Genomic DNA, 18,315 nt, shown 5'->3' with positions numbered 1-18,315 from the left:
GGGAAGGGAGTCCTCTTGCTGGGCATTTTTGCCCCAGCAGGGACCCTGGCATAGCAGCGAGCCATCATATGGCCGCGCTTGCCGCATTTAAAACAGACCACGTCTGCATTGCCCAACTCCATAGGAGTGGCATCTGTCCTCTCGGCCGACGGCTTATACCAAGCTGTCGCCGAGGCACTGTTGTAGGATTGCTCCTCAACTAAGGCAATTTGGATTGCCTCTTCCATCGTCGACGGCACCTTTCTGAAAAGGGCCTGTCGCGATGGGCCATGCCGTAGTCCGTTCATAAACGTGGGCACCTTAATGTGCTCCGGAATCGGACCTACGGTTATGGATGCGGACAGCGAGCGCATCTCTTGCACATACTCTTGCAGAGATCGCTTCGCCTGTCGCGCCCCAAAGAAGCGCGCCTGAAGCAACACTTCGTTGTTCGGCGGCTGGTACATGGCGCGAATCTTATCCTTAAAGATCGCCCATGAGGGGAACGCTTTTCTGTCCGCCATAAGCGCCGAGTAAGCCCACTCTGAGGCCTTACCGCGCAGATGCGACATAGCGTACGACACCATCCGGCTGTCGTCCTCGATGAGCTGGGCGACACCACATTGCTCCACGGCTAAAAGCCAGTGGACAATCGTGTGCGCCGCAGTTCCATCGAACTTGGGCGGGTCCATCCGAATGGGCCTCGGCTGATGCGGCCGGGCAGAGAGCATCTCAACAGTCCTGTTGAGAGCCTCGCTCCGAGCCTGCTCATGCCTCAGCTCATCCTGAGTCTGAGTGACGGACTCCGCCGCAGCATGGCTCTGTGCCTCGGACGCGGCCCTCCGCTGTCCGAGCACGAATGCCTCAAACTGCTCCAACTGAGCAACATGTTGCTCAGGAGGACTACCCAGGAGCCTGGCCAGGGCTTGTTCACCAAGTCCCTGCGCCATTAGCCCTGCCACCTCCCGATGATGTTCGGAGAGGTGGGGAAAATGAGCCCAATCAATATTGAGGCTCATCCTCACGTACACACGCAGAGATGCGGGTCGTGGGAAGGATTTCAAGTGCTACCAAGTGTAGGCGGGCACGTCGTAATGCGGCCACGCTCTACTTAGACACACACCCTAGCACAGCGAGGAAGCGGTTACACCTGCTTCTCTTGCGTGCAGTGAGGTAGTTGTGGTGGGCGCGCAAGCGACCTCACCCAACACACTGAGTACTCTGGTTAAGTGTCGTCACGGGAGCGGTAATCCGTCTCCTCGTGCGCACTAACCAAGTAGGAAGTAGTTTTCAGACTGAATTATATTTGATAGAATTAAATACAAATACCTATTTTTACCAATTAAAATGATATCTCTATAGATATCATTTAGTATGTATTGCGAGCGTATCTTTTTAGATACCACGCGTAACGGATGACGCTAGCCATCATCACGGATGACGCTGGGCGTCATCCCTCCAAATGTGAATGCACCCATGTGCATCACATCCACAAGAATTGGTCACACATGTGCACCACACCCGACTGTTGGGTCTGATTACTATTATATAGAAATTGACCATCCCCTTAAGTACACCAAATGTACTTAACGGGGACTGTGTAACATTAGGGCAACTTTAGCCCGTTACAGATGAGATAGTGAATTTGCTTTACGAACAACCTGAAACATTGCACAATACAACTGCTACGTAGCGCGTGAACTGTTTCATTTTCCGTGTTAACATTGCATATATTCGCAATCCTTGTATCAGGAGAGCACTGGTCGCGACGTTTTTGAGCATCATCACCGGGTTCGTTCTACGCCTCCGCAGTATGCAAACCAATAACAAGCGAAATTTTATTCGCCGTTTCACTATAATCGAGTTGAAGGTCATTCTAGAGGCGAAACCTAAACACATAGTTTTTGTTGAGGAATTGGATACCAACTGCTACTCGACTTATGCCGCCGAGAGCTACAAAATTGCTAGGTTCGAAGCCATCAAGCAGAGATACCGACACCGCCTTATTAAATTCCTACGCTGGAAAATTTGCTATCAAGAAATGTTGCAAGAGGAAATGGGAATGAAGTACTGGCTAAGCTTTTGTCAGATACTTTGGCTTGAAGACACCATGATGGCAGATAAAATTCAAAGGTATACCCACTTTTGTAGCTGAATCACCCTCTCTTTCGCTAAAGTGTGAGATGTCGAACACTGAAGCAGAAACTTTACACATGATAAGAAGCTGTAAGTGATGTGGCCTTAAAAAAGCGCGATGGAATTACTAGATCTGCCGCGTTATTGTGAGCCTGGGTGGTGACCAAAGTAGCTGTTATCTTCAAATCTATCAAGGCAACGCAAACCGCTACTAAGATCAGATGCTTCTTCCCGTTTTAGCCGACTTTTGCGATTTGGGTTTTTTTGTATCAAATTCGAAGTTATGTCCGCATCTGTAACGGGGTGTGCAGTAACATGAAATAAACACTTAAAGGTTGTTAATTAATACATTATCTAAAAGGTAGAGAATATTTGAAGAATATTACTTTACATAGTAATATTCGGGAAATTTATCCATTAGTAGATATATGCCAATATATCTACTTGCTGCACGGTCTAGCCAGCACTAGACGCATGGACGCACGCAAAGAGAGAGACAGATAAGACTTTATTCTATGTTCTGTATTAGTATATAGTTAAGTTAGCATTAAATAGATTGGAAACAGGAGAACTTAATCATTTTAAAAACAGTTGACTTTTAACCCTTAAAAGAAAGTTTTGAAGAAAGTCTTCCTCTGCACGTACAAGTGTACGTGAAGTGACGTGAGGCACCACTCGCACTGAGGCAGTGCGAAGTGGACTTGTACTGAAGCAGTACAAGTCGGCAGTGCCCCGTTTCACCTGATAGCACTTTGTAGTCCATCAAAGGACCACAGTTCCACCATCTAACATGGACATATTAGATGATAATAGCAATATGCGTCACGTTTCGCGTGATAGCTACTCCTTTCTAAGTGCCATAAAATGGAGTGCGGTCGAACGAATGAGTTCGGCTGTAGGGAATGATGCCATATTGGCAATGCTGTCCGGTTTGGACAGCGATGCCCTCCAGTCAGCCATCGCCAACTTCATACAACACGAACTTGACGAGGCGAAGGAGAAAGTAGCCAAGCTTAATCGGTAAGGCTTTCAACAGGCTGAACTGTTGAGGTTGCAACAGGTACAGACCCCTGTACATGGGATGACGCACAGCGTCGTCCAAAAGCCTTAAAGATTGACATTTCTAAATATAGGGGAGTCGAAGAGGACTCCCTTTTAAGGTGGTGGGTCGAATTGAACGATGCCATAAAGGCTTGTCACATCATCGACGAGCAAAACTAAGTCGCATTTGCTCAATCAAATTTGGTCGTGCCAAAACTTGGACATTAGACCTTAAGTTGCTCGAACCATATGTCTTTGGGTCGCTAGAGGCTTTTAAAGCCCGACTTAAACAGATGTTTGAACCGCCTAGGGCTGGGTTGAGAGCTCGATCAGAGCTTCTGAAAATCAAGCAAGGCAAGCGTGATCTTCACGCTTATGCCCAGCACATGCGACTCTTAGCGACTTAAATCACGAGCAAACCAGTTCATGAACACACGTTGATTACCGTGTTCATGCAAGGTCTTACGGATGGTCCCGTAAAGACCCACCTGTTCCGCTTGGAATTGGATACGCTTGAAGAAGCAATATCGGTTGTGAAACATGAGGACTTTAGTTTGAGACAGACTCAAGCTAGTTTGTCATCGTAACGTCCTCCGAAAAAACAAGAGCTTGGATGTCCAGAACCCATGGATCTCTCTTAAGTCAAAAGCGAGAGACGTCGCTTTTCGAACAATAAAACATTGCAGAGATGCAACCGCTGTCAGAAGTTAGGTCAATACGCTAATGAGTGTAGTGCCCAACGCCCAGTACCGAGAAGTACCGAACGTACTTATGGACACATTGCTAAAAAGGGCAACGATCGTGGGCCCGACGTCCGTTCAATGTACTGAAATGTTGACTGATCGCGTTTGGTATTCTTCAAATCCTTTTGGCCGTTCACGTGCAGCTACTGAGGCCAGATTATTTATCGATGTGTTAAAAAAGGATACGAGGTTATCAAGGTCTTGCTTCAGGAGGCGTTGCCTGAATAATGCTGCTGCAACTTGGCCAAAATGTCCAAAAAAATATTTTACCGTGCAGAGGTATCGTAGGGTGCAGGCAGGGACTTTTAGGCTTGTAAAGCCACCAGTGCTGGTGAAAAGATCTTTCTGCAATATTATTCGTTCGTTTCCAGCTTTCGGATTGTATAGGAACACGGCAATCCTTTGGTTTTGTAAGGATTCCAGTGCACTCATCATTGTACCTTATTGATAGAGCCTTTTGGGACTGCTTGAAAACCTACAGGTAGCAAAATGTGGTCAGTTCATATATACTTGCTTGTGCTGCACGGAACTGAATGTCAAAGGTAGCAATGCCTTTGACATTCAGTTCCGTACAGCACAACGCATAACCTTCTTGCCGCGAAAACATTGTTGATTGCCATCTTTGCTTCCTAACGGGTCTCATAAATGCGTTTTAGAGGTGGAGCAAGTGGCATGATGAAGACCGAGTATTAATGTTGGCGGATTTGTAGCGATGCACACCCTGGAAGAAACGCAAGAAACGCAAAAATATTTCACACTGTAAACGGGGGTGGCAAAACACCTTTTCTATTATAATATATATATTTTAGGGGTGTGGCTACACCAAAAGGGGTGTGTGCCTATACCAGTTCCCTATATTTATAATAAACAATTCAGATTCAGAAGATATCGTACTTTCATTTACTATTTCATATGGGATTCATGTATCTCAACAAGATTGTAAGAAATATAGGAATAATTCTCAAAATCAGCCTTTATATACTTACAACATATATCAATGAAATTTTACGAGCTCTTGACTCAAACACCGTACAAAGTTTGATTTTACATGGAGGACCCTGATGAGGCGTTGCGAGTTACGACTCCAGCGTTCTTGCCAGAGACATTTACATTAGCAGCAGGCTTTCGATCAACAGATGTGCGTCTCTACGTGGCGAGCGTATTGTTCCGAATGCCTCCGCTCGCGGATGACGCTGGACGTAATCCCTTTCAATGTGATTGTACCTATGTACATCACATACACAAGGGTGAACCACTATGTGAACCTTACTCGAGTGTTAGGTCAAATTACTTCTCATGAAATAATTGACCTCCCCGTTAAGTACACTTAATGGGTGTGTAACATAAGGCAGCTAGCCCGTTATTCCTCTCCTTTAAAAACAAATTATCATTTAGAAAAATTGTCAACGGGAGGAAGGAGGGACAGCGAACCGCATTCTTCGCGGCACTTTAGTCCATTCCATTAGCGACCAATGAGTGCACTTACTAAAGTTGGATCGTACGGCGCTTGACAACCCACCGGAAAGGGACAAGTCTGATAGGTCGTCTGCGGAGACGCCCAAACAACCTAACACGAAGCTCACGCGCCACGATAGAGTTGAATTCGTCCCACTATTTGCACATCAGCTCCTCCTGCTTCGTTATATTAAGATTATCAGGCAGTCACACGGTGGCAGTACGCATGCCACGTACAGAGATGACATTTACTAATAGGCAAATTGGTTTAAAATTTTATTCGATTAATCCAGCCTTAAAACTGCTTCATAGATAACAAGTGCGCACGTGAAGACGGGTAACTCCTTTCGTGGCGACACTTGTTCGAGGTACAAGTTTATTGTGTGAGGTAGCTTTAAGTGTTCACCAACTACCTCACTGGACGTGAGAGAAGACGATCAAACCGCTTCTTCGCTGTGCTTGAAGGTGTGTGCCTGTAGTGCGAGGCCGCCTTAAAAGCGTCCGCCTACAAAATCATTGTCCTTATTTGTAACATCTTCATTACTACCATACACTGAAATATTTGTAACGGTAATGCGACAATTATGTTTACTGGGTTAACTTAAATCATTTTACTAACCCCGCCAATCGGTGGTAGACGCGCGACTGGGCAGTGAGCAAAGAGTCGTTATACATACTTACATTGTGTATTTAGTCAGTTGAGAAGATTGCAATACGTAGGAATTTAATAATATAAAAAGTTTTACTTTTTTCCGATACTAAGTCTACCTTTGTGTTGGCCTTTAGTTGCTACGAGCTCTAAGCAACTCAAACCTTTTCTCCGCAGTGTACGTGATATAATTGGAAGTGACGTTACCTTCCCTGTTATTAGTTTAGGTTAGCTAGAACTGCGGCAGTCGATTGTGGGGTGTCGAACAATTCTATTTGACGCAAATCGCTAGAAGATCGCAGACTCAAATTTCTTTTTTTGAGCACGATAAATGAACCTTTAACGAGGGTGACAATTCGTTTGTCACATGCGCATCTATATCCCTTTAGAGAGTTGTTGTTACAATACATACACAGTACGATGATGATTTCATCGTACTGGATTTAGATGACAATATTGATGTCATCCTATGTATGCCATCGCTCATTAAGTACGATCCATGCATTAACTGGCAGCATAATGCCCTGACTGCATGTCATTTGTACATCATAAGTCCCGAGGAAGCTTGAAAAAAGTTTGAAACAAGGAATTGAGACGCTGCGTGTGTAAACGTTGATCTAATAGCGCCTCCAAAATTAACTTCGAAGAAAATTCAATTGCCAACGCTAGGATCGAAACGGTTCTTGCGTGACCTGCGTAGTAGCAAATTCAAGCAGATCTACGTACTTGTCAGATGACAAGTACGTGGCCGGTATTCGGTCGCAATAGTATTTCCAAGAGACGAACGGGTTCTCAGCAACTCATCGATGGACAAACGTGTCCTCGATGAGAAACTTCGGATGGAACGTTTTACGTACCATTACTAGGAGTCTTTGAATACAAATCCTTTATATAAGGATTTGATCTAATTGGAGGATATATTCCCTGAATCCGTACCGTGGGAGTTGCGTGTGGATAAAGGCACTCGACACAAAAGCGACCTATTACCAGGTTCAAAATAATGTGTCATGAAGCAGTGGCCATCGCCTCTTGAAAAAGTATTAGGGATCGACAAGTTCTTTGACGATCGCTAAGCATCGGGTCAGGTGAAGGATTCAACCTCTCCACATAGCTCTACGACCATCTTTTTGCGTAAAGCAACAGGAGCTTGGCGGATTTGCATGAATTCAATTAATTGAGCGCTGTAGCGGCACTGGCTCAAACGCCGATACCACGAAAAGACGGAACTATCAATGGTATTTTAAAACGTGCTATAATACCTCAATGAATGTAATGGTTGCAATCTTTAGATTCTTATGAGTGAACAGGATATCCCGGTCACAGTAGTAAGCACGCCAAGCGGAATGCTATGGGAATGACAAGTTATATCACAGGAGCTTAAAAATTCCCTGCAAAAATCAACAAATGTGTAATCAATCTGTTCAGATCGGTGCGGGATTTTGCACCGAGCTATTTTGATGGCGTCTTCTTATAAAGCAGAGCCATGAACGAAAAGCCGGACGTTAAAGTACACCGTACGTTACGCATAAGTTGAATACAAATCTCAAGAAGTATATATTCACTGCGAGCGAAATACCACTTCCTGGTGCATTGTGGGAAAACTCGGTGTACACCTTGATCCTGAAAAGATCAAGGCGATCACTGTCTAATTGATTGTAAGGGAATTCGTAAGTTCATCGGCTCAGCGGTGCACTAGCGCAAGTACTCGGGCAATCATGCCGAAATGACAGTACATATATTTTTTTCTAAGTAAAATAATCGGTCATGGGACGCGGATAGTCGGCGTTCCTCTGAGAACATCAAGAAAAGCTTAATGCAATCGTCAGTCGTGGCGTTTGCGGACCAAGACAGAACATTCCACGTGGTTTGCGACGCCAGCGATTTTGCAATCGGCTCTACACTAATGCGATACGATACAGACGGCGCAGAGCACTATGTTTGCTATCAATCGCGTCAGCTTAGCTCAGCTGAGCGCAAATATACAGTGCATGACCAGAAACTCTTTGCCATTATATCAAATAAGGACTCAGTGATTAGCAACGTATTATACGGAAAGCTAATGCAAATAAACCTTTTTGGATATGAATGTAAGATAATTCCAAATTAAAGGGTAAATACTAAGGGAGCCGGTATAGCCACACTCGTTTCTCCGTCTGTATGAAAAAATAAGAACGTCATATATAAAAATATTCACACTCTATGGGTCATTCCACTGCATCCAAAATAAGAACGTCATATCATAAAAATATTTACACTCTATGGGTCATTCTACTGCATCCAAAATAAGAACGTCATATCATAAAAATATTTACACTCTATGGGTCATTCCCCTGCATCCAAAAGGCAACCGTTATTCCCTTAAAATCGTGTTTAGATCGCCTTTTTGTCCTTTTAAAACAACCCCCCGCTCCCTCCAAATTACATACGGGAATCGTTATAGTCACACACCCTAATTATCTACATGAGAGTGGTGAAAAGGGTGTGACTGCCCCTGGGCACATCGCAAACCGTTTTTCGTTTGGCGATGTTAATTTAATGTTTTTGACAGGTAAGAAAAAGCCAAGAGCGTTCGCACTTGATTGGCAAGTCCTAAAAAGAGCGAAAAAAAGAGCAGCAAATCGAGCTTGAGGAAGAAGTTAAGCTGAAAATAAGCGGCAAGGGTTGGAGGCGCGCTCACGCGCATGTATGCTAGTTGGTCTTTGGAGGTCAACCAAAGGATAAATTTATTTTCATTACTTATATAAACTTTTGCGGAAGTGCATACTTACCTTTCAAATTTCGATTGGCGAATCTTATTTTCTCTTCTGTACCCACCATGAGCGCAAGCCACAATTTACTTATGCTTCAGATTTTGTCGGCTTTTGCTAATAAATTTTTTGTTGAAAAGGCATTTGCTATCTAACAAAGAAACTACGCACTATTGCGAAGTCTTACTGCAGGCCTTTAAGCTACTGAAGCTGGGAAGGCCTGCATAAAGGTTTTATCAACAAATATTCTACTTATCAACCAGTTGCTACAATTACGCTACTCTCATAAATACAGAGGTAAATAATTAAGGGGTGTGGCTGTATCGGTTCCCAAATGTAATTCAACTTCTTGGAAAAACTACCATAAAAACTACCTAATGTCAACGTTCTAAGTTGTCATATTAAATCTGTAGTTTTTATTTTAATAAAAACAAACAGACGGAGAGAGGGTGTGGCTATACCGAATCCTCACAATACAGTCCTCCCTCTGATAACTTATAGATCCGGTGGTTAAATTTTTACTTCCTATAATTTATCATAGGTTATTAGTTATCGGATAATACTATTGTAGCATCCTATATATGTTGTAGCAAAATCAATAAACCAAAGGATCAAAAATGCGAAAACGCACCACTCCACTACCACCCCCCAACCAAAAACTCCGCAAAACCAGCAGAAAAAGCAGAATAGAGAACACAAAGGTCTTCAGATTACCAACACAGGTCCTCACCTTTTTTGCCAATCCTAATTCAGGTTGTGCCTTAAGATCAGAGACATGTAGCCTTCCTGTTTTTTTTGCTAAGGTTGGTGTTCTTCGTGAAGAACAAGGTATGACAATTTTTTGCTGACTTATAATCTCACTCTTTGCAACACACAGATGTCGCAAGCTCGCCTTACCAATGCTCAACACCTGCAAATTCGCAAACACAAGGATGTCAATTGCACATGAGCCAGCAGGCTTTGGCTGCCTCACTAAGGGCGTGGCTTAGGTTTCTATCAGCAACATCATCAAGAAACGTGCTGCGCTGGAGGCCTCTAGCAGCCTAATTGCCAAACATCATCGCCTTGTCTAGCTCCTAGTGGTGGAGGAGGCAGTAGTCTTCTGGGTGCTGCAAGGCCAGCAACGTGGAGTTATCCTTACGCGGGGGATCTGATCTGCGCAAAAGGCTCAGAAATTTGCCGAATCACTTGGAATACCGGATGACGCCATCAAGTTCCAGCAACGCCACAAACTACATGCTATCCGCATCCACGGTGAAAGCGGATCGGTTGATGTGGAGGCTGTGAACAAGGCTTTTATTTAGGCTTAAGACGGTTACTACCGGGTATTCTCTCCGTGATGCGTACAACATGTATGACTGGTAAGTTTGGTTTTGCCTCTGATTACCCTTGCTGAACCAGCTTTAACAGGAGTTCTTACAGCATGACACCTGATAGGACGATCGCTCAGGCAAAGGTTAATTGATATCCCTTTAGTCTACTCACTTGAATTAAGAAATTGACACCTGTCATACAGACACCCATCACCGTAGCTTTCACAGCGAATGCTGATGGGTCTGATAAGTTCAAGCCATTCTTCATCGGACGAGCCAAAGGATCGCAGTGTTTCAACAAGAAGACAGTAGAGCAGTAAAGATTCCTTTACAGGCGCAACGTGAAAGCATCAATGACCGGACAGTTTTTTCAGGAACGGCTTCTCAATATTCATAAAGGTATGAAGGTATGTTTGCAACATTGTGCCTAGGGATTGGTCTTTAAATCTTGCAAACATCTGACAAGTTCGTTAGGATAAACGCAGGAAGGCCCTCCTTTTGATCGACAATGCGCCATCCCACATGGTGGACAACCTGCAGCTGACCAACCTCAAGGTTCGGGCGCTTCCACCCGACGCGACCTCAAAAGTTCAATTAATGAATACCGGCGTTATTGTCGGTTTAAAGAGGCCGCTCTGGATTGCGACAAACGCGGCGAGACTCGCAACATTTACAAAGTTGACCAGCTAACAGTTATGCGCTTGTCTGTATATGCCTGGACGGAGATTTCGGTCAGCACGATCAAGGACTGCTTCAACCACAACCGGGCTGTTTGCAAAGCCTGCCAAGGTTTCCATTCCAAGATAGCAAGTGGAGAACATGATGGGCCAGAAGGAGACTGGAAAGGATGAGAGAGCTCTGGAGCAGGACCTGGAAATCAAGCTCAAACAGCTGCCGCTCCGCAATCAGATGGTTATTGAGGAGCTTCTCAACCCTGTCGAATAAGACAGAAATGCTTAGCCAGAGCTTAATGATCAAATAATTTTGGACGCAGTGAAGGAGGAGAAAGGGAACGAAGGAGCTGCAGTATAGAAGGGGGCAGTTACAGACAGATTCACCAAGTCCGAGACGATAACCATCTTCGGTAAGGCCAACACCTTGCTTGATCAGTCCCACGAAACCCACCGTTCTGCTTACAAGCTGCTCCGCAGCCTTCAAGAGTGCCAACACCACACAATCCACCCAAGATGCTTGGCTTAAATAAGTTTTCTCCCCCACATTTTTTAAAAATGCCAACACCACACAATCCACACATGATACTTGGCTTAAATAGATTTCCTCACTCACATTTTCTTAAAAAAAGTTCTTCCTCTATAAACGGATATCTGGCTTCTAAGCTATTTGTTATAACTTATAAGTTAGCGACCATAGAACGACCACGGTGGACGTCAAATTCTTTGAGTTAACGGGTTTATAAGCTTTCGGCGGATAAATTTTCAGGGGGATGACTGTAATAGCATATTAATAGACTTAACTTTATCTTTTGCTAAATTGATAGTCGCAATATATCCATCTTGTTAATGGCGAACAATTTCTTGAGTGTCTAGCTCTTAGTAGATAGAACGTTTATTGTTTATACGGACCATGCGTCTTTACGCACGGCCATTAACAGTCCACACCGCTCGAAAAAATTGGCGAGATGGTTGTCTTCGTCGCGGAGCATAATTTCTCCGCGGATCACAAATTTGGACGACTTAATGTGGTCGCTGTCGCCCTTTCGCGCCGGCCATTCTGTAAGTCTGCTGCGCAAATCGACAATTAAGATAAGCCCACTGTTGCAAAAATGAGTATTTTTCGTCAACATTGCTTGACATGTAAGAGAAGCCTTTGTAGAAGATTGAGCTTTTAAAGGTTTGATGGAATTTGTATCGATCTTTTTCAGATTGATACGCAACACGCAATGGTTTACTGGATTATAAAGCCATCACTGGCGACACACCTCGTGTCGTCATTTCCACCCATCAATATTTGCTTTTACGCATCATGTTTCAGTGCTACGATGTACTAACAAGTGGGCATCGTGGATGTGAGAAGACTCTCTCTCGGTAAGTCGCGACTTTTACTGGCCAAGCCAGTATGAGTTTGCTCGCAGGTATATACGTGCTCATACGTGCTTGTAATGTTTATCAACGAATGAAGCTTAGTTTTTCGTCCCGTGCTCCGTGACACCCTCTGCCTGTTCTGGCAGTGTTGAAAGTCCGTACTTATGGATTTCGTCTTCGGGTTCCCGAAGAAGAACAGAACAATAATGGTATTTTTGTGTTTGCTGATCGCTCCAGTGAGCTTGTGCATTCCTCGAATTGATCACAATCGAAGGCTGTTATCGTATTTTTATCGACAGATCTTTGATTCCATGGGTAACCTCGTGAACTGGTCTCAGATCGAGACCCCGGGTTCACGGCAGAGTTTTGGCAATCTGTGATCGAACCACCTGAAACAAAAACAGTTGTAAATATCAACTTCTGACCATCCTGAAACAGATGGTCAGACATATCGTGCAAAACGTATCCTCGAAGATATGCTTTGCGGATACCTCCACTCGTTTACGAGTTGGAGCGAATTCTTAACGATGATAAAATTTTGCAACCAAATATTCGGTGCACCCATCACCAAAGCATACACCGTTTTCCGTGAATGGCTTACACCTTCCACGTGTACCCACCCTATTTAAAGAGACTTCATGCAAGGGGAGGACTACTCGCTTGAGCAGAAACCAATTTTGCACCACGCATTTACTCAACAGTCAATGCGAAGGATACCAATGCTGATTCAATCAACATTTAAAAAGATAAATTCAGCAATTCGATAAGGTTATTGCTGACTTTGTTTACAACGAATCTGATATACACAGCATCACCAACAGTAATTCTAGTGAAAACAATGTGCTCTCATTAAAGAGGTGACAACATCTCCGCAATGTGCGCCTGGCGCACTGGAAACAAAAACAAAACCGAGTCAGCAGTGGCCGTTCGTGCAGGATTCCATCGCTGATGCGTGGACCGACAGGATACGAAATTCCGATCATGATAAAAGAGCAAACGTTCTTCGTTTTACTACTATCTACGATAAATCTAAAGTGAAAAATGTGGCCAGTTATAAATTACTGCCAAGATAAATTGGCCCGTTTCGTGTATTGTACCGTCCGGCAATGCGTACACGATCGAGCTGGCTCGTAGGATGCTTACGCATCCTAAAACTTTCGTTGAACGTCTTCACCTGTGCTACTACTACCATTACGGGGCTTCTTCTGGCTCCGAATCACACCTAATGGTCCAAGCCATCCGTAAAATGTGATGGTCCCGGGATAGAGGCTGAATCTCTCGAACATACGTTGAGTTTATCCTTCAAAAATAAAATCTTTTGAGGAGCTGTCGCCCCCTCTTCCCGAAAAAAATGTGCACCCGTTCGCTCATCAATTGATCGACGGCAGCTTGCGCTCGATTTTCCAAATGTTCGCGACAAAAATTGTCGACTGTTGACGCTAAGTAACGACGACGGGAATGTTCATGGTCAACGTCCTCCCGCAAATGCCGGAGGTCGCAACTATGTCATGTTGATACATCGGGACGAATAAGTTGATCCCGATGTATCTTTCTCCTTCACGTTCATTGATGGACTCACTTGCTGAGAAGGGCTTTCTGGCTGAACGCTTTTTGAAGCACTGCGAGGTGAAGGGGGTCCGAACGAGTTACGTCGTTCGATGGCGAGGGTATTCATACACCCTCGCATGATAGCTGAGAACCTAGTTCTCAATTAAGTATAGACATTTCGCGTTACGATGAGACCCAATTTCTGTCTCAGAAGGTCCGTACGGAAACCGAGTGCTCCCCACGCTTGTACAGACTTTTAAATTATTAATTTTTATCGGGTGCTTAAGAATGCACCCTTGAAGCAGCACTCCCACGAGAGACAAGATAAATTTGCCTCTCGAGGCAAACGTTGCAGCTTATAGCGTGCACCGACCACGGACCGTCTTTCATACCGGTCACGGAAAAAGACCAGTTTGTATAGCCAGGCCTCGTGGCCTGCGCTATGTACTTTCTGAATGAATACGCTTAAGCCTGAAACAAGGAAAACGCTGGCAGGTGTACAATTAATGCCAAAAAATGCTCGATGAAGAATTTTATGTCATTCTCACCAGGCTTGTGAACCCTGGATGATTAGAAACGGAATGTTTTTACCGTTCGTTCGTCATACAGACCAACGCACTACGTTGCGCCCGGAGGGCAACCCCCCAGCGTCTTTCGGGACCAAACCGCAACGTATTACGGTCCTTCTCCTTTTAACTATGGCTAACATTCCTCTCGATGTGATCGTAAAGACCACTAGAGCCACCAGTAATACTCTTTTCGAAATAGTCTTTACAACCACTTGGTTCATGGTGATGCACTTTAGCATCATCATTGCCACTCTCTTCATCGGAGCCATCACATGGTGACTCATCATAAAGAAAGTCCGGGTATTCAGACATCCTCGAGACCAACACTTGACTGGTTGACGGACTCGACCCCGAACGAACCGGAAACCGCAATGGTTGTCCTCGAGTCGGACCGTGACGCCGACTCGTAAGAATTACATCCGATAGAGTTGGAGGCGCGTTACTCCCCGCAGTACGCAAGAGAATCTACATAAATTGTTTGCATTACTAGCAGCTACACTTAGTCAAGTAGCTGCCAGCTTTCCAACCTTCCAGTGTAGCAGAGCTACCTCGCTCCTAAAGTCAGAGGATGCTTTTAGACTCGAGGAGTCTCTTGGTTTTATTGAACTAACAAGTTTAACAACTTAGCGAGTCGTACAAACTATTAAAGCTTAAGGAATCCGAGTCCAAGGGATTCAGGGGTTCGTAGAACCAAGTGGCAACTAAAGGCACTTAACGGTTTAAGATCCAAAGGGAAACTGCACTTTATTTAATTATTTAAATCCAAAAACCTTACCCTAGCTAATTAATATAGATTTTGGCCGCCAGATTTATATCTGGCAGTGACCACATTTGTTGCCCATAATAAATGGGATTTAGGTAACAAACTATTTTAAAATTAGACAAAAGGGTATTTTACCCATAAAGTAAATGTACCACAACAACGGTTCTCCAACCGATGTGTGCCCCATTACACAAAAGGTGCTCGTTACATCTTAGCTACTTAAAACCTCCCTGGACACGTCGTGTTCATGTAATAGTCGGAGGCACCTCACCTTCACTGTTATCAGTGTAGGTTGGCTAGTACTGAAGCAGTCCTAGCGAAAGAAGCCCGTTACAGCAGCGATAAAGAGTTAAAACAAGTAATAAATAGAGCTGTCACTTTGCTACCATAATATTTGGTAATATTAACAAGAGTGGCTTAAAAAAAAATATTTTATTCTTATTTTATTATTTCTCGTGTTATTAATTACATAAATACTGAGTTGGTCGAACCGTGACCTGATCTCGGGTATGGTCCTGACGGCGCGAGCTGGTATAATTTGGCGTTTGCAGCAAACGTCAGCACGTCATGCTTCATATATGTTGGGTATCGAGACAAGGTGGGTTGCGCTTCGATTGGCTGCAATCATGATGCTTTAAACATGCTGCTAATAATCGTAGTTGCGACGACACAGCAGCAGCAGTGCTTGATCAGGATGGGCAAGTGCTCAGTAGCGTCATTTCATCGCAATGGGAGCTTAATGCCAAGTACAAAGGTCATTTTTGTTAAAACTGCTTACTTAAGCAAATCTTATTGTCCACTTATGAAATTTACTCGAAGGAATCGTGCCAGCACTTGCGGCGCGAGCACACGCAGGCAATTTGCCTTACGTGATCAACGCAGCAGTCAAGCAAAGGTAGCAAAGTAATGTTTTATCATAAGGCAACATCTCATGAACTTATGAATATAGCGGGTTAGCGAGTTTGCAAGAATTAGCAGCGGTGGCGGTAACAACTGGGCCGGGACTTGCTCCATGTCTGAATGTAGGGCTACAGATGGCGCGTCAGATCTGCTTAAACAACCTCGACATCGCATTCTTGCAAATCAATCACCTAGAAGTAAGGTTTGAATTATATTAACAAGTGCAGTTTGTATAACTGGGTGATTTTTATTTGGAACAAAGGCTCATATTCTCGCATCAAGATTACCACACGTCCGTAATTTGCCCTGAAATCTTCGCGAATGGAAAAATACTGAGACAAAAATGTGTGGCAACTTTACGGTAGGCTGATACGTCACGACCAGAATTCCCTTTTGTCGTATTGCTTGTGTCCGGCGGTCACTGCTGCCTTGTATTGGCGAAGGGATTGGGAGACTATGAGCTGTTGGGAAATACACTTGACGACTCTATTGGAGAAGCTTTTGACAAGGTGGCACGAATGCTGAATGCAAGCGCCTTAGAAGGTGGCCAGAGTGTGCATTGGGGCAAATTGATCGAGGACATGGCAGCACGTGGCAATGATCGTGCTTTTAATTTTACGGAACCTATGAAGCATCGAAAGGTGGAGTTGTTTAAATTGTATGCCCGCCTCAAGTCTTGATTAAATCTCGAGCCATATAGGATTGCGACTTTTCTTACTCTGGAATTAAAACAGCGATGCTTCGAGAGGTGAAAAAGGTGGGTTAACGCTATCATTATTGTGAGGAATACTATAGCTCAATCAATTTTTTGAAACTGAAATAGCTTAGCGAATTGAATCTGAGAACGAAAGAGGATCTTTGCGCTTCCTTCCAGGTAGGTATAGACATTTAAGGTCGAGCCAAAGCTGACGCTTTTATATTCTTCAATAGCGAACAGCGGTGGACCAGTTGATCACGCGAACGCGACGGGCTTGCAAATGGAGTAAAGAGCGCATGGGGGACATTGTCACGAGTTTAGTATGCAAAACGTTCTTTGTTATTTCTCAATGATCTCGAGCTCGATAGTAATTATTGCTGTCGCATTTCTAGGTTGTGTGCGGTGGTGTGGCGTCGAATGAGTACCTTCGCAGCCGCATGGAGACAGCAGCAAGGGAAGAAGGGATCGTGACCATTTTCCCACCAGCAAAGTACTGCACTGACAATGCCGTCATGGTCGCGTGGGCAGGGCTCGAAAGATATGGTAAGGGCATTCGCAATGACCCCGAACTTGCACGCTATCAGCCTCGCTGGCCACTCGAAACCTTACGACCAATCTAAGCGATCTTGGGTCCACGACATAAATTGAAAGACGAAGCTACCAATGAATAGAGTTTGCTTTTCGCTCTGAAGCTTGATGTCATTGTGGTCACAACTCCGATGCAAAAGTTCTTGTACGATTTGATTGCAACTTTGGATTTTGCAGCGCAGTATGTAATTTCATTAAGAATTTTAAGCTCCACTGACAAGTTGTAAGCAGCAAATTGAATTGGCTTAGTAAGCTGTATAATGGTCTGCTTAATAATGTAAAATATTAAATTNTTTTTTGCTGACTTATAATCTCACTCTTTGCAACACACAGATGTCGCAAGCTCGCCTTACCAATGCTCAACACCTGCAAATTCGCAAACACAAGGATGTCAATTGCACATGAGCCAGCAGGCTTTGGCTGCCTCACTAAGGGCGTGGCTTAGGTTTCTATCAGCAACATCATCAAGAAACGTGCTGCGCTGGAGGCCTCTAGCAGCCTAATTGCCAAACATCATCGCCTTGTCTAGCTCCTAGTGGTGGAGGAGGCAGTAGTCTTCTGGGTGCTGCAAGGCCAGCAACGTGGAGTTATCCTTACGCGGGGGATCTGATCTGCGCAAAAGGCTCAGAAATTTGCCGAATCACTTGGAATACCGGATGACGCCATCAAGTTCCAGCAACGCCACAAACTACATGCTATCCGCATCCACGGTGAAAGCGGATCGGTTGATGTGGAGGCTGTGAACAAGGCTTTTATTTAGGCTTAAGACGGTTACTACCGGGTATTCTCTCCGTGATGCGTACAACATGTATGACTGGTAAGTTTGGTTTTGCCTCTGATTACCCTTGCTGAACCAGCTTTAACAGGAGTTCTTACAGCATGACACCTGATAGGACGATCGCTCAGGCAAAGGTTAATTGATATCCCTTTAGTCTACTCACTTGAATTAAGAAATTGACACCTGTCATACAGACACCCATCACCGTAGCTTTCACAGCGAATGCTGATGGGTCTGATAAGTTCAAGCCATTCTTCATCGGACGAGCCAAAGGATCGCAGTGTTTCAACAAGAAGACAGTAGAGCAGTAAAGATTCCTTTACAGGCGCAACGTGAAAGCATCAATGACCGGACAGTTTTTTCAGGA

General features: G+C 44.4%; 1 protein-coding gene across 1 annotated transcript; it reads left to right on the top strand.

Annotated features, from left to right (window-relative positions):
• The first annotated feature begins 15,536 nt into the window (after nucleotides 1-15,536).
• On the top strand, nucleotides 15,537-17,477 carry CCR75_006127 (uncharacterized protein). The gene is made up of 8 exons (XM_067964199.1): nucleotides 15,537-15,731; nucleotides 15,805-15,880; nucleotides 15,935-16,082; nucleotides 16,148-16,526; nucleotides 16,586-16,642; nucleotides 16,709-16,759; nucleotides 16,816-16,902; nucleotides 16,975-17,477. Exons 1-4 carry the CDS (start codon nucleotides 15,626-15,628, stop codon nucleotides 16,193-16,195), a joined length of 378 nt encoding a protein of 125 aa, XP_067823010.1. The 5' UTR covers nucleotides 15,537-15,625; the 3' UTR covers nucleotides 16,196-16,526; nucleotides 16,586-16,642; nucleotides 16,709-16,759; nucleotides 16,816-16,902; nucleotides 16,975-17,477.
• The last annotated feature ends 838 nt before the right edge of the window (nucleotides 17,478-18,315 follow it).

This window comes from Bremia lactucae, linkage group LG1 (assembly GCF_004359215.1).
Source record: "Bremia lactucae strain SF5 linkage group LG1, whole genome shotgun sequence".
Classification (NCBI taxonomy): domain Eukaryota; phylum Oomycota; class Peronosporomycetes; order Peronosporales; family Peronosporaceae; genus Bremia; species Bremia lactucae.
Note: the sequence above shows the minus strand (reverse complement) of the source record. Positions and strands in the feature narration are given on the sequence as shown.